Source organism: Trachypithecus francoisi, unplaced genomic scaffold, assembly GCF_009764315.1.
Source record: "Trachypithecus francoisi isolate TF-2019V2 unplaced genomic scaffold, Tfra_2.0 Lachesis_group12, whole genome shotgun sequence".
Taxonomy (NCBI): domain Eukaryota; kingdom Metazoa; phylum Chordata; class Mammalia; order Primates; family Cercopithecidae; genus Trachypithecus; species Trachypithecus francoisi.
Window position 1 is genome coordinate 105783878 of NW_022681457.1, and position 26196 is coordinate 105810073.

Here is a 26196-nt window from a genome sequence, read left to right on the forward strand (position 1 = left end):
GAAGTGCTGGGATTACAGGTGTGAGCCACTGTGCCTGGCCCAGAATTTTGAACTAAATGATTTCTATCAGGCAAAAACTATGGTGCCTGATGCAGTCAGGCATCAGAGACATTTAAAGGGGGCATCAAAGAGTGCCTTCCACGTTCCCTATATCCTACTGCTTGAACGTAAGCCGTTTACTTCTCTGGATGAATTTCTCTGGTTCTGTTAGTAGATGATATTTTGATAGAGTTTTTAAAAAATCTAACATTTTTCTTAGTGTGATTTCTAGGTTGATTTCCTTATGTTCAGTTAACTTGGTCTTTATGCTTTTTTTAAAATTTACTTTAAAAAATTAAAATCCAGTCTACTTTTGTCTTCTAGTTGATATGGTTGAGTTCATTTATAGTTAATGTTGATTGCTAACAGATTTGGAATGGATGTCTGCTATTACTTTGTGCTTCTTATTTGTTCTATGTGTGTCCTTTTCTTTCCTTGTTGTCCTTCTTTTGAGTTGACTTGCTAATTTTTTGTTCCTGTTTTTTTCCTTTTTTCCTCCAACTCTGCAGGTTTGGAAGTTGTTTACTCTGTTTTTAATCTTTCAGTGGTTATACTATGCATTTTAACTTGCATACTTAGCTTATTCAAAATGAAGTTTAACTAACAGCTGCACCTTCTTCCTGAATAATATGAGGATCTTAGAAGACTTTACTCCTTAACAATATAAATGATCATTTTTGTGTGTTTTAACTTTTTTAATGTCTTCTTAAAGCCGTTAGGATTTTATAGTTTATATGGTCAGTGTTTGTTAAAGTTTTACTCATATGTTTACCATTTTCTGTGCCTAACATTTCTTTATGCCTCTGAGACCTCCCATCCAGGATCATTTTTTTCCTGAACTGTATCATTTAGATTTCCCTTTAGGGAGGTTTGCTGGTTTACAATATCTCAGATTTTGTTGGTCTGGAAATATCTTTATTGAACTTACATTTGAGGATGTATTTTTGATGGGTATAAAATTTTGGGTTGGCAGCACCCCTGACCTCCCTAGTTGAAAATGGTATTCTATTATTTCCTGGCTTTTGTTATTTCCAATGAGAAATCACCTCCTATTTTAGCTGTTGCTTCTTTGAAAGTAATGTCTTTACTGCTACTTTTAAGATCTTCATTTGTCATTATTTTTGCAGTTTTACCAGGATATGTGATTTATTTCTTTACATTTGTTTTGCTTAGTAGTCTTTGGGACTCTTGGATGTGTGGGCTAGTGTCTTTTATTCTGGAAAAATCTCATCTATTAATCTTATCAGATATTCTTTTTGTCTTATTTTCTGTTATTTCTCTTTCTGGGATTTCATTTAAATAGATGTTAGACCATCATATTCTCTTCTTCATGTCTCTTAAAATCTCTTTTTCTTTTGTGTTCCTTGTGCTTATTTATTTATAAATTTCTTGATCTATTTGAGTAGCATTAAAAAAGTCAAATACATAGCAATAAATTAGAAAGATATGTAAGACTTCTACTGTGAACACTGCACAATCTAAGAGAAGTTAAAGACCTAAATAAATGAAGAACTACATCATGTTTATGGATTGAAAGACTCATTGTGAAGATAATTGTCTTCGAATTGATATAGAGCCATATAATCGTAGACATAAATTTTGGCTGGAGTTACGTGTTAAAATTGACAAGTTGATACAAACATTTATGTGGATTAGCCAAGGCAATATTAAAGAAAATTCATAAAGTTAGAGGACTTTATAGAGCTATAACTTATTATAAAGCTATGGTAATTAAGACAGTGTGATAATGGTATGAAGATAGACAAATAGATTAGTGGAATGGGCTGGAGTTCAGAAACAGCTTCACACATACCTGTTCATCTGATTTATAACAAAGGTGACACTTATGTACAGTGGGGGAAAGGAGGGTTTTTTCCGATAAATAATAATGGGTCAGCTGGAAATGCACATAGAATAAAATGAATCTTGACCTGATCTTATATGCAAAAATCAACTGAATTATAGATGTAAAGGCAAAGGGTAGCAACTTCTTGCTTTTAAAAGACAGAATGTCTTCATAACTTGGGTTTGGCGAAGATTTACCGTATAGGACACAAAAGCATTAAAAGGAAAACAAATGTATAAACTGGATTAAATTATCAGCAGCTATTCATTTTCCCCTCCCCTCTTCTCAGTGTTAAGATTTCAGTTAGGTAGTTTTTCTTTTAGGCTCCTAGGCTAGAGTGGGGCTGGAGGTGCAGGTGCAGGGAAGAGTGTGAAGGGAAGTCATTTATTACTGTTTACTTTTAAAGTGAGGGTATAGCCTTCTGTGGTTCTTCTATGAGGTTCTCTTTGAAGACCTTCCCTACTGTCCACAGAGGAGGTCTAAAGAAAAAAAAATGAAAACCTTCCCCAGTTAAGGAAGATCCTCTGCTTTTATTCCTATTCCAAATGCCCTGTGAGGTCCTGGCAACCAGAGGGTCAAGTTGCCTTCAGAACATGTTGGCCTTAACTTGTCAAATTTCAAAAGTCCCTAAAATTTGTCTCTGAGTTCTGCTTACATTTTTGGCCTAATAACTTTTTAATTGCTAGTGAACTCATTATTACTTTTATTTTGACTTTGTATCTGATAATCTTTCTTAGTTAACTTATTTCTTGTCGTTTCTTGTTTTGTTTTCTTTTAAGACAGTCTTACTTGCCCAGGCTGGTGTGCACAATCATAGATAGCTCACTGCAACCTTGAACGCCTAGGCTCAAGGAATCCTCCTGCCTCAGCCGTCTGAGTAACTAGGCACATGCCACCATGCCCAGCTGTTTGTATTTATTTATTTATTTTTGAGACGGAGTCTCACTCTGTTTCCCAGGCTAGTGTGCAGTGGCACAATCATAGCACATTGCAACCTCAAATGCCTAGGCTCAAGGAATCCTCCTGCTTGAGTAGCTAGGTGCATGCAACCATGCCCAGCTGTTTTTAATTTTTTTTTTTTTTTTGAGACAGAGATTGGAGTGTCTTGCCCAGGCTGGAGTGCAGTGGTACAATCTCAGCTCACTGCAATCTCCACTTTCCAGGTTCAAGCGATTCTCATGCCTCAGCCTCCTGAGTAGCTGGGATTACAGGCATGTGCCACCACACCTGGCACCCAGCTAATTTTTGTATTTTTAGTAGAGACAGAGTTTCGTCATGTTGGCCAGGCTGGTCTCGAACTCCCAACCTCAGGTGATCCACCCACCTTGGCCTCCCAAAGTGCTGGGATAACAGGTGTGAGCCACCATACCCGGCCTAGTATTTATTTATTTATTTATTTATTATTTATTTATTTATTTATTTATTTATTTATTTTGTCGGAACAGCATCTCACTATTGCCCAAGCTGGTCTTGAACTCCTGGACTCAAGTGATCCTCCTTCCTCAGCCTTCCAGTGTTGGGATTACAGGTGTGAGCCACTGCACCCAGCTCACTTACTTATTCTAATGATAGATTCTAGTGGATTTTCTGCATCCACAATCTTATCACCTGCAAATAACAGTTTAACTTTTTTCATTCCGATCTTCATACTTTTTAATTTTCTTTTCTTGTCTTATTTCATTACTAGGACCTCTTGTATAATGTTGAAAGAAGTGGTGATGATGAACATTATCTCATTCCCAAACTCAGGGTGAAAAGGTTTAATACTTTCTCATTAAGTGTGATGTTAGCGCAAGGGTTTTTTATGGATATTTATCAGATTAAGGAAATTTTGTTCCTACTTTGCTGGGAGATTTTTATCTTAAATGGGTTTTTCAAGATTTCCAGTTTCTTGTGTTTCATGTATTGAATGACTTACACGATTTTTCTTCTTTATTTTATTTAAGGTTATAGATTACATTAATTTTTCTATTATTAAACCTATGTAGTCATGATGTGTTATCCTTTATATCATGTGACCTGATTTGCCAATTTTTAGTTTAGGCTTATCATTTTTCTTTGAGATGTCTTTGTCAGGGATTGATATTCACATTATTCTGGCATCATAAAATAAGTCAGGGCATGATCCCCTTTTCTCTTACTCTAGAAGAGTTTATATAAGATTAGTGTTCTTTATTTCATAAATTCTTAGAGAAATTCACCAGTGAAGTCATCTGAGTCTGGACTTTATGTAAGGGAAGATTTAAAATTAGGTTTATTCTTTAAATGCTAGAGAATTATTTTTATTTATTTTGGTTTCAGTTTTGGTATATTGTATTTTAAAAGGAATTTGTTGATTTTATTAAAGTTGTCAGTTTTACTGGCATAAACCTGTTCATATTTTTTTTTTCTCATCTTTTTAATGTCTTGACAATCTGTAGTGATTTGCCTTTTTTCATTTCTGACAATGGTGACTTATTCTTTTGTCAGTCTTGCTAGGGGTTATCAACTTTATTTGAAAGAACTGGCTTTTGGTTCTGGTTTTTTTCTGTTGTATGTCTGCTTTCTATTTTATTCCTGCTTCCTTTCTTTTGCTATTTACCTTTTTTTACTATTTTTTGTTGTTGTTGTTCTATTGTTCCTGTTCTATTTCTGTCTCATGAGATAACAAACCTAAATCATTTAATCATATGTATTTTAAACCTACTTTAAAAATACATATTCGGCCAGGTGCGGTGGCTCACGCCTGTAATCCCATCATTTTGGGAGGCCGAGGCGGGCTGATCACTTGAGGCCAGGAGTTCAAAACCAGCCTGGCCAACAAAGCAAAACCCTGTCTCTACTAAAGATATAAAAATTAGCCTTGCATGGTGGCATGCACCTGTAATCACAGCTACTTGGGAGGCTGAGATAGGAGAATTGCTTGAACGTGGGAGGCGGAGGTTGCTATGAGCCGAGATCATGCAACTGTACTCCAGCCTGGGTGACAGAATGAGACTCCATCTCAAACAAACAAACAAACAAACAAACAAAACAACCGTATTTGAAGCAACGTGTTTTTTCTAAAATTCCATCTTAATCTTGCTTTGGCTGCAGCTCACATATTTTGATAATGTTGTGTTTTGATAATGTATTTTCAGTGCTGTTCAATTCAAATTATTTTCTAAATCCTGTTGTAATTTAGTCTTTGGCCCATGGGATATTTAAAAGTATGTTACTAAATTTCTAAATATTTGGGAATTTTCTAGTTATCTTTTTGTTATTGGTTTATAGTTTAATTTTACCATGGTTGGGAACATGCTGGGTGATTGTAGATTTTTTTGTTTGTTTGTTTTTTGAGACGTAGTTTCACTCTTGTTGCCCAGGCTGGAATGCATTGGCATAATCTTGGCTCACTGCAACCTCTGCCTCCCAGGTTCAAGCGATTCTCCTCCCTCAGCCTCCCAAGTAGCTAGGATTACAGGCGTGTATGACCATGCCTGGCTAATTTTATATTTTTAGTAGAGATGGGTTTCTCCGTGTTGGTTAGGTTGGTCTTGAACTTTTGACCTCAGATGATCCGCCCGCCTCGGCCTCCCAAAGTGCTGGGATTACAGGCATGAACCAGGTGGATTGTAGATTTTTTAAAAAATCTCTTGAGACTCATCACTGCTTCTAAAATGGTGTTATATCTTCTTAGGATTTTCATTTGATTTTAGGAAGAGGGTGAATTTAGGTAACCTAACCATATTGACAATGGAATTCTCTATAGTGGTTTTAAGTTAACCTTTTTTCATGAATAAGTTAATTAAATAATTGGTTAATGAATTATTTAAAATTTTTTTGGTTTTATTTTCAGCCTTTGCTTAGTTGAAATATGAATTATTTTAAATAAAACAGAATTTTACTTTAAGTCACTAAAGAAAAAGGAAACTGCAGTTTTTGGTGCTGTGTTTACTTTTTTTTTTTTTTTTAAGTTTCAGGAGTACTGTGTAAGAGTTTGAAAATAGGTTGGGTCTGGTGGCTTATATCTGTAATCCCAGCACTTTGGGAGGCTGAAGTGGGACGATCGCTTGAGCCCAGGAGTTTGAGATCAGCCTGGGCAACACAGGGAGACCCTGTCTCTACAAAAAATATAAAAATTAGCCGGGCATGATGGCATGTGCCAGTGGTACCAGCTACTCAGGATCCTGAGGTGGGAGGATCTCTTGAGTCCAGGAAGTCAAGACTGCACTGAGCTGTGATTGTGCCACTGCACTCCAGCGTGGGCAACAGGGTGTCCCAGGCTCAGAAAACAAAATGAATGAATGAATGATGTTTGAAAATATTCTGCTGTGGTCTTGGTCCAAGTCTAGATTCTGCTCATTTTGTTTACTTTTTCTTCATGTGTGTATATTCGCGTGTATGGTCTCCAAATCTGAAGATATTAATCCATCTCGAAACAAATCCGTCTTATGTTTTATGTTCAAACTGTTGAACTGCTGCTATCATCTCACCTTTCCTCACTTGTACCTAGTCCATCTTTGAACAATTCTTAATCATTTGTAGTCCCCACCTAGCTTGGCTAATTATTAACAGACACATGCATGGTATTCTGAAGAACAGTTAGCTCATTCCTTTGAGTTCTTTTTAGAATCATAATAATTTATAATTCACGTAAGACCCCATACTTTCTTTCATTCATTCTTTTTTTAGAGACAGGGTCTTGCTCTGTTGTTCAGGCTGGAGTACAGTGGCATGATCATGGCTCATGGTAACCTTGAACTCCTGGGATCAAGTGATCTTCCTGAGGCAGGACTATAGGCACATGGCACCACGTCTGGCTAATTTTTTAATTTTTTGTAGAGATGAGATCTTGTTATGTTTCCCTGGCTGGTCTTGAACTCCTGCCTCAGCCTCCAAGTGTTGGGATTATAGACATGAGCTATCACACCCAACCCTAGACCCTGTACTTTCATCCAGACTTGTATTATTTTGAAAAGATTCTGGGCTAGGTACAGTAGCTCACTTTAGCTCTGTTGCCCAGGCTGGAATGCAGTGGTGTGATCATAGCTCACTGCATCTTTGAATTCCTGGGCTCAACCAATCCTCCGTTCTTAGTCTCCTGAATTGCTGGGATTAGAGGCACACCACCATGCCCAGCTGTTTTCTTTAAAACAATTTTTTTGGTCTTTTTTTGTATTTTAAAAAATTTGCTTTTTAAGAAAAGAAAAAGAAAGTATTCTGGATACCTGCTAAGATATGTAACACGTGAAAATCACACATTAAAGAAAAAATAGGCATGTGGTTTCTTACAAATAATCTCTAAGATAAAAGTGAGACAAGGACCATTTACTAATTATGAAAGTGAATCCATTGATTTATTCAGCAACTATATTCTTAATCTGTATGAGATTGTGTATTAGGGGAGACTAGCAACCAAATTGTCAGCAGGACCTTAATTAATTTTCATCATCCTCTTGAATCAGCATATTAGCTAGAGATCCAGGGGCACATACTTAGTACAGAAGGTCAGCTGTATGTCTGCAGATGAAGGCTAGGTAATGGCCAATTGATTATATGGGAAAACTCATGGGTCCAGTAGGAGAGTGTGACATTGAAACAGAATATTGTATTAGGAAGATGGTGGACAAAGTGTGAGAGAGTAGAGCAGTGACTGGACTTTATAAGAATTTGGGAAACATGAGAAAGAAAGGGCTGAGTCACTGTGCAGCTGGGTGATACAGAATTTGTATATAGAAGAATTCTAGAAAATAATGTCTGGAGGCACAATAGGGCCACATATTAGAAGAAAGCCATAAATCTTGCAGTTGGAGCTTTGGCTTTGAAGCTGAGAACTACCAGGGCCTGGAGGCTTGGGAAATACTTTGAACTTTCCTGTAGTAGGATTTTTTTCAGTGCCATCAGTTGTATTTTAGAATAGTTTTGCTTTCTTTTAACAGAGTGAGATCTCTCCTTCTGTGTTGCTGACTGGCATACCAATTAGGCAGTTCTTAACTTTTTTTTTAATGCTGGAGATTGTTCCTAAGCATTAGGCTTCTTGTTGACCTTGGTAGCAGGGTTGGAGTGGGGAGGGAACTAGATTCAGCTGGTGTCTGTTGGAGTACAGCTCATGTTTTCTATCTTTTCCTCACCCTTTTAGGCTGCACATGGTCCGTCTAATGCTGTTGGAGAGATTACTGCAGACCCTGCCTCAGTTACGCAACGTTGGGGGTGTCCGGGCCATCCCGTACATGCAGGTATCTCTTAGCTCACCTGGGTCTCTGTCAGGTCGTGACTGGACTGTCCTTAAGCATGCCCGCATCTCTGTTGCAGAGGACCTGGAAGCCTTCGTTTGGTGTTAGGTCACAGAATAATGCAATTTGATTTTTGAGCTACAAATTACAGCTCTTCATTTTATAAATGAGAAGGCTAAGGGTCAAGAGAATGTTTTAAATGCGCAAGTTCATCCAGGTAGTTATTGACAGAGCCGGTGCAAAGCCCGCTCCTGAGAATCTGAGTCTCTAGTTTCTTTGTTGATATTAGTGGGCTAATGGCTGTTCTTCTACTCACTGGCTGTCTTCCTCAGATTCAAAACTGTTCTTTAATTCTTAGTTCAGTGTACTACCCTTTCTCAAGCTGCTTTGCTTGGATATAATATAGGTTAGTCCATCAATTTTGCAAACTTTTTACAAAACATTTTTAGTAATGTCAAGGGTGGCATATATCAGAATTTGACTTTTCTGACTCTGAATACTGAAGCTTTGGATACTGGGAATTTAGAATCTGTAATGGATTACAGTTATGATTGATAGGGATGTCAGGAAGATTAGGGTTTCTCCTGAAACACCCTGTATTTCGAGTTGTTCTTCTTTAGGAAATTGGGTTTTGTGTTTTCTCTCTTTGACTTCTAGGTCATTCTAATGCTCACTACAGATCTGGATGGAGAAGATGAGAAAGATAAGGGGGCCTTAGATAACCTGCTCTCCCAGCTTATTGCTGAGTTGGGTATGGATAAAAAGGTAAAATCTGAGAAGCAATCTGTGTGAGAAACAGGATTGGCTGAGATACTTCCTCAGGTTCCCATTTGTTTCATAGAGCAACTTCACCTCATTTCAAGGGGTAACCATCCACTGAGGGCTCCAGTTCTGTTGAGTCAACAAAAGTGTATTCAGGGCCTGCTTTGGCCCGAGCATAGTTTTGGACTCTGAGCATAGTTGAGGGCAAAGATGAAGTTCTTACCCTCATGGACCTTTTGTGCTCAGTGAGATGAAAACATTAAATTTGTTGTTCATATCTTAATATGGCCTCCTAAGTGTATTGGGCTCTGGGTACCCCAAGTATAGTCCATGGATATACTGGGGGTTGTTTTGTGTCTGATTCAATCTAAGGAACACTTTAGGGCTGATGGGCTTGACTTGAAGGGATCTTGTTCAGAGGATGCCTCAAACATCAAGTAAGTAGAGGTTTCTGGTCTTATGCTTTGGCCTGCAGGATGTCTCCAAGAAGAATGAGCGCAGCGCCCTGAATGAAGTCCATCTGGTAGTAATGAGACTGCTGAGTGTCTTCATGTCCCGCACCAAATCTGGATCCAAGTCTTCCATATGTGAGGTATTTTTGCTTTGGGTTTATGGGTTTGGGGAAAGGTAAGAGGATTGTCTGGGTAGTGCTAGGGCCAGTGCAGGGGTGCTAGTCCTCTGTAAGAATAAAGCCATTGTTCCCTGAGGGGAGTAAGATTCTAAGCTATCACCTTTTCAAGAGCAGAACCTCCACCTTTTTCTGAATCCCTTCCAAGCCCTGGTCTTTGCTAACAGTCCCTCCAATGGAGGGGTTAAAGGGTTTGGCAGTTCCATTATTGAAAAGCAGGGCTCTCTTCTGCAAGGCACAGAGTAGCTAAGAGGATTCCCCTAGTGTATGTTGCTATAAGGTGTGGTAATAAAGCAGAGAGAAAGCGATGTGTGTGTGGTGAAGGGAGATTAGCACAAAGCAGAGAAGGTAGAAATTGAGGCTGAACTGCATCCAATCTTAATGAGCTTAGGAGCTGTGGGGTTTACTGGGATTTGCAAGGCTCTTCTAATGATCTTATTTACAGTAGCTTTTCTCCTACTTTTTTATGCATGTGATCACTTACCCCCATCTCCTTTGGAAGCTGGTTCTATGGAAGACTCTATAGGGGGTGGGGTGGGGTTGTTCAGAAGTGCCTAAAATGGAAAGTTTTCTCTCTCCTTCTTGAATTGGGCTTCTTTTCTAGTTGCTCACGGTAGAAGAGGGAACCCATCCCCTCCAGGGGGAAAGGTTATCTAATCTTGCCTCCCTGGCCTCCGGCGTGTGTGTGTAGCAAGGTTAGAGTTGAGAACAGGTGTGTTTCTTTGTCTTACCATGTGGTTGTTCAAAAAAGTTCCAAAAAACCTCACAAACTTCCTGAGGGAAGTTTTCAGTGCAAGAGCCTGATTCACTCACTGCCATAGAAGCCAGGACTGTTGTGAGTGTGTTTCCCATCCCCAACACCCACCCGGATTTCGCATTGTTTTTACAAGCCATTCTTACCCTCTCTGTATTTTCTCTGTCTCCCAGTCATCTTCCCTCATCTCCAGTGCCACAGCAGCAGCTCTGCTGAGCTCTGGGGCTGTGGACTACTGCCTGCACGTGCTGAAGTCACTGCTGGAATATTGGAAGAGCCAACAGAATGACGAGGAGCCTGTGGCTACCAGCCAGTTGCTAAAACCACATACTACCTCCTCCCCACCTGACATGAGCCCATTCTTTCTCCGCCAGTATGTGAAGGTGAGATATTTCCCTCATCAAAGAAACACTCGTCCTTTGTTCAGAGCACTCTTCTCTTTCCTTGCAGTGAAGAGAAGAGTGCTCAAGGGGCTGAGGGTGAAGAGCCATAGGAAGGAGCCGGTATTCCTTGGTGGGGGTTAATCTCAGCATGACTGAATAAATGACCACTTCTCCCAACCTTCTGTGGGATTCTGGCTCCTGCCTCTTTGTACATTGGAGGATTTGAATGAAATCACAGTTATCTCATTTCACATTAAGTTTAGAAAAAGATGAGAAGGTACAAGCTAACGTCATCAGTTGTGGGTCATGACGTGTGTGTCAGATATTCCCTGTGCTGTCACCACGGAGAGGCCCTTTAACATATTATTACTAAGAAGATGGGCCTTCTGATCAGATGAATCTGGGATAAGTCCCGTCTTGTGTTCTTACTTACCAGTCTTGAAGCATGGAGAAGTTCTGTCTGTCTAACCTCCCTAACCTTCAGCTTCTACCACTGGAAAACGAGCATGCAGATGGTGTCTACTTTATAGGGCTGTTGTGAGTGTTGAATGAGGTGCTGTTTGTAAAGGACTTAGCACAGTGCCTAGCATGTATCAATGCCCAGTCCATATTAACTGCTATCACCACTGTCTTCCTCACTGCCCACCCAGAATAGCTTTGAGTAGGGGAGGAATACAATAGGCATGGAGTGTGGATCTGACTGTGTCTTACCGTTTTTTCATGACTCTTTGGTGGTTTTCCATGACTTATAGGCCAAAAAGTTCTGGAGGACCCAGCCACCTGCTTGACTCTCTAGCTTTGTCACCTGTTACACCTTACACGCAGCCCGCCAGCCTGTGCATTTCCCAAGATGTGGCGTGTTGCCTTTGTTCGTGCTGTCCCTTCTGGAATTCTTTCCTCTCCCTCTGCTCCCCTTTCTTCCCCTGCCTAATGAAGTCCTAACCCATCTTCAAGACTCAGCACAAGCTTTGGATCCTACGGAAAACTTCCCTGACACACTCCCTGCCATCAAGTCTGCTCAAGAGAGCCTTGTCCTGGGTTCCCGGAGCACCCTGTGCGCTCACTCACCTGTCTTCCCCTCCACACTCTCAGCAGAAACCATGTTTTATTGCTGTTTACAACTCCAGTGCTTGATACAGAACCGATGAATAGCTGGGAGTTGAATATGTGAGGCACACTGTGCCCTCAAACTCTTACAGATTCTTTTTATGGGACCACACAACTTGCAGGATAGCTGCTGTTGCCACTTTCCTCAGATCTCTCATTTACCTCTGCCTTTTTGTGTTACATGAAGCCAGGAATCTTGGCTGAGTTTAGTGATCTTGACAGCCTTGGTTTATTTAACAATTTCTTTCTTTCTTTTTTTTTTTTTTTGAGACGGAGTCTCGCTCTGTCGCCCAGGTTGGAGTGCAGTGTCCGGATCTCAGCTCACTGCAAGCTCCGCCTCCCGGGTTCACGCCATTCTCCTGCCTTAGCCTCCCGAGTAGCTGGGACTACAGGCGCCCGCCACCTTGCCCGGCTAATTTTTTGTATTTTTTAGTAGAAACGGGGTTTCACTGTGTTAGCCAGGATGGTCTCGATCTCCTGACCTCGTGATTCGCCCGTCTCGGCCTCCCAAAGTGCTGGGATTACAGGCTTGAGCCACCGCGCCCGGCGGTTTATTTAACAATTTCTTGTTATCATGGGAAATTTTGGTTCTAGGGAATAGAATACATCTCATAGAAGTCAGAGATCCTTACTACCTTTTTTTTTTTTTTTCCAATTTTTTGGCCTTTCTAGCACTCATCTTTATGTGAGCAGAGTACAATCGGCCCAGTGTCAGAAGCCACAGAGTGAAATATTAGGACTTTTAGAAGTGAGGTCTTCTCCACTATAACCTTTGCATGTAATTAAATTGCCCCCAGAAGCCTGGGCCTTCTGAGTTTGTAGAATAAACTGTCAGTCAGTCTTGATTCCAGCTCTGAAAGGCACCCTTTACCACCTCCAACGTGTAATATGCCTAGTGAGCCAGCGGTTTTCCTAAGTGTGGTCATGGAAGATCGACAATCACAGGTTCTCATGCAAGTTTTCTTCTCCCAGGGCCATGCTGCCGATGTGTTTGAGGCCTATACTCAGCTTCTGACAGAAATGGTACTGAGGCTTCCATACCAAATCAAAAAGATTGCTGACACCAATTCCCGCATCCCACCTCCTGTCTTTGACCATTCGTGGTTTTACTTTCTCTCTGAGGTAAGTGAAAGTCCCAAGCTGCATGCTTGTTGGGCTGAGGACACATCTGCATTCACCTCTGTGGGCCCCTTTCTTCCTCATCCTCACTCGGTATTTCCCCTTGCAGAGTTCCTTTCTCCCTTGCAGGTCTTGGTCTTGCCCTGCTAGAGCATACTGTGGGTAGAACTGTGGGAGATGTGTATCAAGCAAGCCATACTCTACCTTCTGATTCTGTGTGTTGAACTCCCCCACATGTGCTCATAATGGGCAAGTTTAATAAGTTAGGTTCTGTCAGGAAAACAAAGTATACTAGTTATCTTAACAGAGAGATTTTAATATGGGAAATTGGGTAAATGCTCTTAGACAACAAAAAAGGCAAAAAGGAAACATTGAGGTAACACAGGGATAGTAACTGCCGGAAGCAGTTATCAGGAAGCGGGTGCCCTGTGGGGATGTGATGCGAGTGATTCTGGGAGCAGTGAGAGAAGCTGATGATTAGAACTCATTGTGGCTGCCAGGGTTCAGGGCTGTTGCTAGGACTGCAGGGCAATGGGAAGAAGCAAGCCCCTTCTTCCTCCTGCTGCCAGCGTCCCTCTCTGTTGGCAGAACCTAAGAGGGAGCCAGCTGGCAAAGAAGTAGTGCACTTGGCATAATTCTGGCCTGGGCATCACTGGGCAGTGTTGGTGGGTGGGTTGGGAACTGAGAGACAATAGCTTAATAACCTTAGTAACCAGCACAGCAACCCTGAGATAGATTAACTCTGGGAAGAATAATCTGTTAACAAACCTCAGATGAGGATTTCGAGTTACATAGTTGTACCAACCCAAACTTTTCTTTAGCTCTTTTACTTGAAAATGAGATTTGGAATTTTTTTTTTTCTTGATAGTTTCCATTTGGGTGGGCTGAAGGGGAGGCCAGCTTCCCTGTAGATTCCTAAGGGCACAAGGAAGATATACATGAATATTGATATTTTCCTCTGATTTCTTTCTCTCCCTTTCTTTCTCCTGGTCTCGTTAAAGGATACTTAAGTTCAAGAGAGGCTGGTTTGGTCAAGAGGAAATAGCTTGGTTTGTGTTTCTCCCCAGCCCCCTGCTTTTTTTTTTTTTTTCCAGACTGAGTCTTGCTCTGTTGGCCCAGGTTGGAGTGCAGTGGCACGATCTCGGCTCACTGCAACCTCCGCCCCCTGGGTTCAACAAATTCTCCTGCCTCAGCCTCCCTAGTAGCTGGGATTACAGGCAGTGCTACCATGGCCAGCTAATTTTTGTATTGTTAGTAGAGACGGAGTTTCACCATGTTGGCCAGGCTGGTCTCAAATTCCTGACCTCAAGTGATCAGCCCACCTTGGCCTCCCAAAGTGCTGGGGTTACAGGTGTGAGCCCCCGCGCCCGGCCTCTCCCCAGCTTTTAATAACAGTTTATTAAAACCCGGGTTGTGAGAGCCACAGTTGATATACATACAGTCCCAGAGTCATTTACTCTTTATGGTGTTTTTCTCCTCAAGTACCTAATGATCCAGCAGACTCCATTTGTGCGCCGTCAAGTCCGCAAACTTCTGCTCTTCATTTGTGGATCCAAAGAGAAGTACCGCCAGCTCCGGGATTTGCACACCCTGGACTCTCATGTGCGTGGGATCAAGAAGCTGCTAGAAGAGCAGGGGATATTCCTCCGGGCAAGTGTGGTTACAGCCAGCTCAGGCTCCGCCTTGCAATATGACACACTCATCAGCCTGGTACGAGGGCTGGGACCTGGTAGGGCAGGGAGGGAGCATGTGATAAGGCTTAGCCAAGTAGGTAGTAGGGCTGGAGGTAATAACGCGGGACTTTTAACTGTGTTGACAATGGCATGGTTAGGGCTGAGATGAGGGTAAATCCATAACCCCTGTCTGGGTGCTGTACCACGTGTAGTTGGCTTCAGGGACTGGGATGTTCCCCTCAGCACTCTCGTCCCACCTGGCAGCAGTTCCTCCACTGTGAGGTGAGTGGCCTGAGCTTCTTACCAATGCCATTTGCTTACATCCTAGCCAGAACTGACCTCTTTGTGCACCTCTGGTTTTTACCCTTGAATACTAAAGAAATGATGAAGGTTCGAGAGGAAAAATGTATTACTGTCTAAAGAGAAGCTGTTTGGACTTAGAGAAGTAAGCTGAATATTTTGTATGTGAACAACCTAGAAAGAACGTCTTTAATCTAGCTGGCTCGTGTCCTTGCTATTGTGTTTATATCAAGAAAAGTAAACTGGATTGTAGTTTCTTAGGTCATAGTCTTATCTTTTGCTGTTGCCTTTTTGAGTGGTCTGAAGGTTCCTGAAAACAGCACCTTGCGCGGGGATGGGGGTAGAACAAAGGCAGGTTCAGTAAGAGCTGGAGTGGTTGTAGCAGTGTGTGGGCCATGGTGCCAGGTTCACCAGACATCCCAGCAAGCACCTGCCTTGCTCAGAAGATCATGTTCAGCTTGTAGTCCAAAGCTGGGGAGATGGCTCCAGGCAGCAGGTGTGGTGCTTGTCTGGGCAGCATGGTGGAGTTACTCCTTTCCCACGGTTGGTTCCTGTTTCAGATGGAGCACCTGAAAGCCTGTGCAGAGATTGCCGCCCAGCGAACCATCAACTGGCAGAAATTCTGCATCAAAGATGACTGTAAGCAATGCTGCTCCTTTTGATTGCTGTTATTCATTCATTCAGGAACTGTTAAGGCCTACTGTATGCCAAGCCCTGAACTGGATGCTGGAGACATAGCTATGAACAGGATACATAGACTAGACAGAACTCTGCCTAGCAAAGAAGACAAGTAAAAATCTAAAAAAGTGGTGAGGGCTGGTAGTCAAAGTTTAGGGTGCTGTGGAAGCACAAAGTAGGAGTCTCTGACCTCCAGGTAGTGGCAGTAAAGCCAAAGAGGAGTAGGTGGAGTCTAGAGAACCCCTTATTCAAAGGAGCAGAGGCCTCTGGTCAGTGTGTAGTTATAATACTTTTCAGAGATTTCCACAGAAAGTATAACTTCTTCACAATGTCCAGCAGAGAGAACATGGCAAAGAAAGCTGGTGAGAACAGGGCAGTCTCAGCTGTAGGGGGACGTTGCTTTGGTTCTCGTGAGTCTGGTCGGGGTCATCTCAGAGCTGAGCCACTGTCTCCTCTGCTTGCAGCCGTCCTGTACTTCCTCCTCCAAGTCAGTTTCCTCGTGGACGAGGGCGTGTCCCCAGTGCTGCTGCAACTGCTTTCCTGTGCTCTGTGTGGCAGCAAAGTGCTCGCTGCACTGGCAGCCTCTGCGGGATCCTCCAGTGCTTCTTCCTCCTCAGCCCCTGTGGCTGCCAGTTCCGGACAAGCCACAACACAATCCAAGTCTTCCACTAAAAAGAGCAAGAAAGAAGAAAAAGAAAAGGAGAAAGATGGTAAGGGTCACCTTCTTGTCATTGTGACCACAGTGATGTGTGTAAATCTCTCTTGGAGCACCTGGTTTGTTCTGTTGTAAAAGGCCTTTTAATCCTGATTTACAGGGGACCTAAGGCCCAAATGTTCTCTGGTGTCTACTTTCGGTCTCATTTTCAATTGTACTGATGTGACACCTTAAACAGCATGACTTCTCATACCAAGTGACAATAATAAGAAAAGTCAAAGTGTACTGAACATTTTTAGTAGGCCAAATTTCTTATTCTGTGAAATAATAACACCTTCTCTGTGGAGCTCCCATCAGAGTTAAGTGAAATGTGACTGAGTACATTGGTAAATGCTCAGTAAATGTTAGCTCTCTTAGCTGATCCTCACTGTCAGCTGCACTGCTTTCCATGGTCCTTGGAGACCTGAGATCGGTGATCAGGGTTGACAGCAGTGGTGGTGGTTCACATTCCCCTAGTTAATGATCGGACATCTCTGTGCAGGCCTATTGGAAGCTCTTGAAAGGAAGTTCCTCCTCCAGTGTCACTGTATTTGTTCAGTGCCGGCTTACATAGCACTTTATCCTGTGGTTTTTCAGTGTCATGATTGTGTGTCTCGTCTGGAAGGCAGTTGTGCTCACCACTGCATCCCCAATGCTGCACATACGTCTCATTTGGGGCTGACCTATTCGTCCCCCAGTGAACAACTCAAAATTGTCTTGCAGAATATCAGCATTCAGTAGAAACTTTTAGAAATGGACAGAATTCCTTCATTCCCCATTTGGTAGCCCAGGCCTTAGGACCCTAGAGGACTTCTTCCTACTCTTCAGCCCTCAGTCCTGTCCTCATCTTGCAGGTGAGAGCTCTGGCAGCCAGGAGGACCAGCTGTGCACAGCTCTGGTGAACCAGCTGAACAAATTTGCCGATAAGGAAACCCTGATCCAGTTCCTGCGTTGTTTCCTGTTGGAGTCCAATTCTTCCTCGGTGCGCTGGCAGGCCCACTGTCTGACGCTGCACATCTACAGGTAGGGCCAGGGCTGGGTTTGGCAGATCTGCAAGGGTGTGAGGCCAGGGTGCGTAATGCAGTTCTGTTTTGGTTTTCGGTTACATACAGTCACAGAATCAGTAGTTAGCCAGCCTGAATCCTCTTGTGCTTTAGAGATTTCTTCATCATTGTCTGCTTTTTAGCCATTAAACTGATGTCATAGGCAGGAGAGGATCTGTTTTCTGTTCAGAAGGCTATGTTTCTGGGTTTGTAACATGACCGAGCTTGACTCTGTAGGCTAAGAAAGCTCAGTTTCTGCTCTGGGGTACATTGGGTGATGGGGAGAGGCAGCAAATGACTATGCTGCATCTGGTAGGATTGATTGTCAAAAGAGAAACAAAACTGTTCAAACTTAAACCCATAATTGTGGGGAAATAGATACATTTATAAAAACAATACCAGGGTCTCAGCGATAAACACAGGTGCCTCAGGGTTTTCTGCTGCTTGGTAACATGAGCTGTCCTATATCTACAGAAATTCCAGCAAATCTCAGCAGGAGCTCCTGCTAGATCTGATGTGGTCCATCTGGCCAGAACTCCCAGCCTATGGTCGTAAGGCTGCCCAGTTTGTGGACCTACTAGGATATTTCTCCCTGAAAACGCCACAAACGGAGAAGAAGGTAACAGTTGCTTTATGGTCAGAGAGGCAGCTTGCCCTATTTAGCCTTTTTTCTCTTGAGTTAAGAATATTATGAACAACCCAGATTCAGGGAGTCCATATACAAAATCTCTTTTAAATATATCTAGTTTTGCATTTCTTGTTAAGCACTTGTAATATGTCTGTGATGTAGACAGTATACACTAGCAAATCTGACTTAACATAGGAAGTAGGTTAAGGTCAAGTGGGGAAAGAAAAAAGATAGAACTCATTACAGTTCGTTGGAAAAGCAAGTGCTCCTGGTTTTGCTGGTAGCCCTGATTACATACCAGAAAATGTTTCTGCAATTAGCTAACCTTTATGGCTTCTCCATAAGAATAAAAATGATCTTCCTCCATCAGGTTGGAAAAGCGTACCACCTATCACTAAAGCTCGTGGAAACTTCTAAAGGAGATAGAATCCATTTAAATGATTGAGATTAGGCCCAGCTTTGTATGATTCTGACTTGAGAAGTCTGGTACGTCTAGGGCGGTATTCAGCTAGAATGCAGAAGACAGAAGTCTTTTCCAATAAGACTTCCCCTTGGGCTTTAACTTGTTTCTTTACTGAATTTTCTTTCAGTTGAAGGAGTATTCGCAGAAGGCTGTGGAGATTCTGCGGACTCAAAACCATATTCTTACCAACCACCCCAATTCGAACATTTATAAGTGAGCTTTATTTTGCTTTCTACCTGTGGGAAGCTCAGTCAGCTTTCTGAGGAGTTATTTGAATGTTGATAGGCTCTTACATAGGAATTGGCAAGCCCCTGAGAGAAGAGTCAATCTGCCTAGTTGAGATTCCCATCCCCTCCATGTAGCCCAGGGTCTTGCACATAGAAGGTACTCAAAATGTCATTGCTGTGTTCAGGGTTTGGTGAATAGTAATGTAGAAAGGTCTGTATAGCCTGAGCAACATAATGAGACTTCATCTCTACAAAAAAATTTTAAAAAATTAGCCAGGCTTGGTGGCATGTACCTGTGGTCCCAGCTGCTAGGGAGGCTAAGGCAGGAGGATGGCTTGGGCCCAGAAGTTCAAGGGTGCAATGAACTGTGAGCCAAGCCACCGCACTCCAGCCTGGGTGACAGAGTGAGACCCTGTTTCAAAAAAAAAAAAAAAAAGTGGTCTTTAGTTTCAAGGGTTTAAGTTAAATAGGATAAAACAAATCTAAAGAAAATGTCTTCCTTTTTTAAAAAAACTTTTATAAGAGGATATTGGTTACATTGACAGTGCATTATTTCTGTGGTTTAGTAGTGACTGTTCTTTAAAAAAAAAAAAAAACTTTATTGAGATCATTTATGTATTCACCTGTTTTAAATGTACAGTTCAGTGATTTTTAGTAAATTTAATTGTGACTCTTCAGTCAAATTTTACTACTTTTTAGAATTCCTCTGAAGGATAGATCAAAGATTAGAAAGCATCTAAGGTCAGTTAGTTGAAATTTCTTTCCTGTGACTTCGTAATCCTATTGGGATTTCTCCCGTGTCCTTGAGTTCTCTTTAGGGTGGGGTTCACTTTGGGGGACATTGAGCCGTGGCTTTCTCATGATTTTTTTGTGAAGCTCAGTGCTTCCTAAGATGAAAATTTATTCATGCTAAGACTGGTTTCTTCCTTAGCACTTTGTCTGGCTTAGTGGAGTTTGATGGCTATTACCTGGAGAGTGATCCCTGCCTGGTGTGTAATAATCCAGAAGTGCCGTTCTGTGTAAGTAACATCTGTACATGGACAGTCCTGAGGCCTATAGGCCCAGTGGGATTCTTGTTTCCAGAGATGGATCGTTATCACATAGATGTTCCTCTCCTAATGGTTGGTCACCAATAGTAGGAATTTTTATCTGCCACATTTATTACCTTAAATAGAAACTTGGCTGGGTGCAGTGGCTCAAGCCTATAATCCCAGCACTTTGGGAGGCTAAGATGGGAGGATCCCCTGAGCCCAGGAGTTTGAGACCAGCCTGAGCAAGATGGTGAGACCTCATCTCTACAAAATACTTTTAAAAAAATTAAATAGAAACTTCATCTTGTGGATGAAGAGTGGGTTACATTGATGAATTTTTTAAAAGGCAGTGTGAGTCTTGAACTAATACCATGTTTTGTGAACTCTTGTGTTTAGTATATCAAGCTGTCTTCCATTAAAGTGGACACGCGGTACACCACCACCCAGCAGGTTGTGAAGCTCATTGGCAGTCACACCATCAGCAAAGTGACAGTGAAAATCGGGGATCTGAAACGGACCAAGATGGTGCGGACCATCAACCTGTATTATAATAACCGAACCGTGCAGGCCATCGTGGAGTTGAAAAACAAGTACGGGCTTTTTAGGCCTCGGGAGGGGCAGCAGGTCTGTAAGGCTCAAGCTCATTTGCTGCCTTTGGTTCCTGGAATGGAGTAAGGCAGCACATCCCTAGAGGCCTAGTGCATCCTCTTGGCCACTCCATTCATGACTGAAGGGCAAAGTGAAACAACAGTTCTAAGGATGTTGACAAAGATTATTTCTAAATTAGTCCAGTGGAGCCATAGGGGTCTGTGGAAGCTCCTCAACAGCCCGCCTAGGGAGGGGACGCTGAGTGAGGGGACCTCCAGGCTTCTCAGGCCCATTTTAACTATTCTTATGTAAAGTTCTAGTCTTAGATAAAACCTTCTGTATTGGGAAGTAATTGTCATTTCTTGGATGAAGACAGCTATGCTCTTGCTCATAGGGCAGGAAGTTATTTCTCAAGAAGCTTCTTTAGTACACACACTCTTCAATTTCTTCATGGTGACTTTCCTCTATATCTGCTGATACTGGATCTTCCTAGCCCATGTATCCCAGTGACTGAATGTCGTATATAGGCCAAGAGAGGCACTCACATGGGTTATAGTGTTGACTTTCACAGAGACAGCTCGCCTTTTGTTGAACTCTCAGGCATTGCTACTGGATGGAGAACACAGGTCGATGCTATTTGAATAGTAAGACTTACAGAGCTGTTCTGCACACAGGATGGAAGTATTGCTGTTACTCCAAGAGGCAGAATAAGGCTCGTGTACCACAGCAACATGTGGCCATGAAGGCTGCCTAGGGAGGTTTCTCTTGTCGCCTTGAAAAGCCTAGTTTCCCCTTGGTGACCTGAAAGTAGATGCTCCGCATTAGGATGACCCATTCCCCTCCAGAGGAGGTGGGTTTGATTTTTCACTGTGTGGATTCAGCAGAGCTGCTGGTAGACTGTTTGAGTTCACATCCCAGCTCTGCTATGTAGCTCTGTGACCTTGGAGAAGCTGCTTAACCTCAGTTTCTGTAACTATAAAATGGAGGTAGGGCCCCACTTCCAGGGTTTTATTTTAAGGATTAAACGAGTTAGTATGTGTCAGGTGCTGAGAACAGAGCCTAGCACATAGTAAGTACTCAGTAAATATTAGCTCTCATTGTGTGAATATAATCACCCCAAAATTATTACATACCTTCCTCTTTATGACTTGACTTAGCACTTGGTTCAGACCCTGATTTTCTTCCTCTGCCTCTCTAAAACAGCCTAGCTTTATCTTTCCATGGTTGCTGTCAGGATGGGAACTTGGCGGCATGCATCATCATTGCACCTCTTACAGGCTTCAGTGTGGCATGCTTTTGGAGTCATGGTTTCCCTTGTTATATACTTCTGTTGTTTTCCTGGAATTTCAAAAGGTATCATATATAACAGCTTAAAGCACTTGTATGTTCTTTTCTTTTTTTATAGAGAAAAGGTAGTGGAAAACTTTTTTTAAACTGGCTCCCTGTTATATGCCAGATTTCTTTTCCTTAGAGTAACCACTTAATTGCCTTAGAAAAATACATGGGACAGTCTTCCTCTTTGTCTCATCAGACTGTTACCACTGAAGGTTAGATGAGAAAATCTCAAGGCTGTCTGTCTTTCCTAGGCCAGCTCGCTGGCACAAAGCCAAGAAGGTTCAGCTGACCCCTGGGCAGACAGAGGTGAAGATTGACCTGCCGTTGCCCATTGTGGCCTCCAATCTGATGATTGAGTTTGCAGACTTCTATGAAAACTACCAGGCCTCCACAGAGACCCTGCAGTGCCCACGCTGTAGTGCCTCAGTCCCTGCCAACCCAGGGGTCTGTGGCAACTGTGGAGAGAATGTGTACCAGTGTCACAAATGCAGGTAAGTCAGTGGTCGTCCCCTAGGCCAGGGCCGTGCACATTCCTTGTTGTTTTTCTATAACGGTGTCAGTGTGAGCGACTGCAGTGTCTGATTCCCTCAGAACATTTAGAGAATTACGGGTTTATAGAGTGGGTTCAAGGGTAGAAAGGGAGGAGGAAGAAGAGAGAGTGAGCGTGTGTATGTGCATGTGTGCACGAGTGTGCCTGTCCTGAGGCAGGGGTGGAGGGTTAAGGCGGAGGGAGGTCCAGAAGTTTAGCTCTGGGTCTTGCTTTCTTGTTACCTGGCTGCTTAAGTCATTCATTTGTTATTGTCCCTTCAGTAGCCCCTGCAGTGGTTACCAGAGTGTGGAAATGTGGCACAATCCATCTCCTCAGAGTGACCCCTACCCCACCCAGCCTTGCCACCTCACTGACCCAAACGCTTTGGTTACTTAGATCCATCAACTATGATGAAAAGGATCCCTTCCTCTGCAATGCCTGTGGCTTCTGTAAATATGCCCGCTTCGACTTCATGCTCTATGCCAAACCTTGCTGTGCAGTGGATCCCATTGAGAATGAAGAAGACCGGAAGAAGGTGAGGCCAGATTTGGCCTAGACTCAGGGCTGTGGCCTTGATCTGGACTTTGGGCAGAGCTGGTGCAGTGCAGTGCACTTTACTTTCTAGTCCAAGCCTTCTTTGACTCAACACGTTTCAGGACCCAGCTTTTGGGTGGGAGCGAAGAATGGCGTAAGATGTATTATATTGGAAGACATGGTTTGCGTAGGATTTTAGAAAAGTGTTGATTGGTAATGAAACTAGAGTATCTCCAGGTACAAATAACTTTGGATTTGGATGCTTTGCCGTGCGTTTGTTCCACAGACTGCTTCATATTGAGGCTGTTGGTCCTCCCTCAGTATTAACTTGTCCAGTGCTAGTTCCCAGCCTGCATGATATGGGTAGGGGTGAGGTTCTAGATATTAAAGAACAGTGGAAAAGGGGCACCTATAGGGATAACAGAAGAACATTTCGCTTTGGAGTCAGAAGGACAGAAATTCTAATTCCAGCCATACTTTTAATACTTGTGTAACCTAGTGTAAGTTACTTCTCTCAGCATTGTATTATTATGTATCACAGATGTGCATTGTATTTTTATTAGAAATAATATACCCACCTCACTGGAAGGATTATTGTGAAGAACAGAGATAATGTATATGAAACACAGTGCCTGACCCATAGGAAATGTTCTTGTAAATGGTTAGCAATGAGGATTACTCAGGGAAAGTCATCAGCTAAAAAGCCTTCACTCAGGTCCCTGTCTTTTCTTGTCTAGGCTGTATCCAACATCAATACACTTTTGGATAAAGCTGATCGAGTGTATCATCAGCTGATGGGACATCGGCCACAGCTGGAAAACCTGCTCTGCAAAGTGAATGAGGCAGCTCCAGAAAAGCCACAGGTAATCCCATGCTGCAAAGGGCATTTGGAGAAGGCCTTGGGTCATGATCAGAAGACTGCCTCCTAGGTGAGATCACCTTAGGTGAGAAGCCTGACAGCTTACCTCTTGGGGTTGCAGGATGACTCAGGAACAGCAGGGGGCATCAGCTCCACTTCCGCCAGTGTGAATCGGTACATCCTGCAGTTGGCTCAGGAGTATTGTGGAGACTGCAAGAACTCTTTTGATGAACTCTCCAAAATCATCCAGGTAGAGAGCGGGGAGCAGCTTTTGGGTGTATTTTGTCCAAGTGTTACTGGCATTGTTTTCAAAGCAGTCCTGCTGCTTTCTTATCCAGCAGTCCACGTCTTGGTGTTGTCCCTGCCCAATCCAGCTGAAAAGGCAGGCAGGCGGCTGCACCAAAGGGCATCTCCCCACCGTGATTTATGGCGCTGGTCAGAATGCTGAGTTCATGCTAGATAACTGAGCATACTGGTGATGGAAAGGTAGCATAGATATGGTTTTTTTTGTTTTTTTTTTTTTAAGCCATTAACAACCTATCTCTTAGTAGAGGCGTTACTGGTCTTAAAAAATTTGGTGCCAAGATTCTGTTCCCTCTTTTTCTGATATGCGATGTTTGCGGGCTGTAGGGTAAGGGCACACCAACTGCAATCAACCGGGGGGGCCATGTGTCAGTTGCAGTGTCACAGACCTAATCTCCATGAGATGGGAGGCTAGCCATAGACAGAGGTACCTCAGATAAGGAGAGCATTCAGTTACCTCCCCCCTCAACCCCAAATTGCTGGAGTGCCATCTTTGCTACACGTGTATTAGCTTCTGACCTTTGTCTTTGCTACATGGGAGTTAAGAGCATGAGCCTACCATCTGAGTCTAAGTTCGGACCCTGCCACTTAGCTTGGTCAAGCGAGTGCCTCCATGCTTCAGTTTCCTTCTCTGTAAAATGGAGATAAAGCATCTAACCGGTTGGGTTATTGAGAAGATTAAATTATATAATGCATGTAAAGTTTTTTCTGAAGCAAAACTAATTTTCCAATTAACATCCTCTTCTTATTTTAATTGCTAATTCCCATTATTGTTACCTTTTTGTTCTTAGAAAGTCTTTGCTTCGCGTAAAGAGTTGTTGGAATATGACCTACAGCAGAGGGAAGCAGCCACTAAATCATCCCGGACCTCTGTGCAGCCCACATTCACTGCCAGCCAGTACCGTGCCTTATCCGTCCTGGGCTGTGGCCACACATCCTCCACCAAGTGCTACGGCTGCGCCTCGGCTGTCACAGAACATTGTATCACACTACTTCGGGCCCTGGCCACCAACCCAGCCTTGAGGCACATCCTTGTCTCCCAGGGCCTTATCCGGGAGCTCTTTGATTATAATCTTCGCCGAGGGGCTGCAGCCATGCGGGAGGAGGTCCGCCAGCTCATGTGCCTCCTAACTCGGTTAGCACCTACACCATGGTTATGGGCCTAGTGATTCCTACTGACACTCGGGATGGTGGCAGCAGCCATGCCAGGAGCATTAGAGGGTGCACAGAATAGTGCTTCTGACCACCCAGCAGGTTAGATAGCTTATAACAGGAAAGATGGAAAGAGACACAGGGTGTAGGTGAGTGAATTGCTTTTTTGGTTCCAGTACAGTGTCTTGAGGAAACTATCCCTGAGTCCTTGTGAGGGAAGGGAAGAGAGACACTTGAATTCAAGAAAGACTCACATGAAAGAAGATGGTGGAGCAGAGCAGTGGGGCCTGGGGATTAAGAGCTTGGACTCTGGACTGGAAAGACTCAATTTCAGTATCTGATAACTTGTACTATATGCCTTGGACAGTTTCCTTAATTTCTCTGAGCCTGTGTTTTCCTCATCTGAAAAATACTGACAGTAGGCTGGGCGTAGTGGCTCTTGCCTGTAATCCCAGCGGTTTGGCAGGCAGAGGCTGGTGGATCACTTGAGATCAGGAGTTCAAGACCAGCCTGACCAACATGGTAAAACCCCGTCTCCATTAAAAATACAAAAATAGGGCCAGGTGCTGTGGCTCACACCTGTAATCCCAGCACTTTGGGAGGCCGGGGCAGGCAGGTCAGCTGAGGTTGGGAGTTCAAGACCAGCCTGACCAACGTGGAGAAACCCCCGTCTCTACCAAAAAATACAAAATTAGCTGGGTGTGGTGGTGCATGCCTATAATCCCAGCTACTCAGGAGGTTGAGACAGGAGAATCACTTGAACCCAGGAGGCGGAGGTTGCGGTGAGCCAGGATCGCGCCATTGCACTCCAGCCTGGGCAACAGGCGAAACTCCATCTCAACAAGAAAGAAAGAAAAATACAAAAATAGGGCCAAATGTGGTGGCTCACACCTGTAATCCCAGCACTTTGGGAGGCCGAGGCAGGCAGGTCAGGAGTTTGAGACCAGCCTGGCCAGCATGGTAAAATCCCTATCTCTACTAAAGATACAAAAAATTAGCTGGATGTGGTGGCACACGCCTGTAATCCAGCTACTCAGGAGGCTAAGGCAGGAGAATCGCTTGAACCCAGAAGGCAGAGGTTGCAGTGAGCCAAGATTGCGCCATTGCACTCCAGCCTGGGCGACAGGGTGAGACTCCATCTCAAAAAAAAAAAAAAAAAAAAAATTGCTTGGGCGTGGTGGCTCACGTCTGTACCGCCAGCTACTTGGGAGGCTGAGGCAGGAGTCTTGCTTGAACCCAGGAGGCGGAGGTTGCGGTGAGCCGACATCACACCACTGCACTCCAGCCTGGGCGACAGTGAGACTCTCTCAAAAACAAAAACCTGACA

The 26196-nt window shown here is 43.2% G+C and overlaps 1 protein-coding gene across 1 annotated transcript in view; it reads left to right on the forward strand.

The window, feature by feature from the left end:
• Positions 1–26196, forward strand: part of UBR4 (ubiquitin protein ligase E3 component n-recognin 4) — a 141357-nt gene that overhangs the window by 76208 nt on the left and 38953 nt on the right. The window contains 18 exon segments of the mRNA XM_033228081.1: positions 7986–8082; positions 8737–8844; positions 9317–9433; positions 10397–10606; positions 12686–12835; positions 14315–14542; positions 15366–15444; positions 15948–16193; positions 17032–17200; positions 17695–17839; positions 18439–18524; positions 19470–19557; positions 19966–20159; positions 21744–21983; positions 22418–22556; positions 23293–23418; positions 23536–23664; positions 24509–24852. Coding sequence (XP_033083972.1) covers positions 7986–8082; positions 8737–8844; positions 9317–9433; positions 10397–10606; positions 12686–12835; positions 14315–14542; positions 15366–15444; positions 15948–16193; positions 17032–17200; positions 17695–17839; positions 18439–18524; positions 19470–19557; positions 19966–20159; positions 21744–21983; positions 22418–22556; positions 23293–23418; positions 23536–23664; positions 24509–24852 — 2895 coding nt within the window.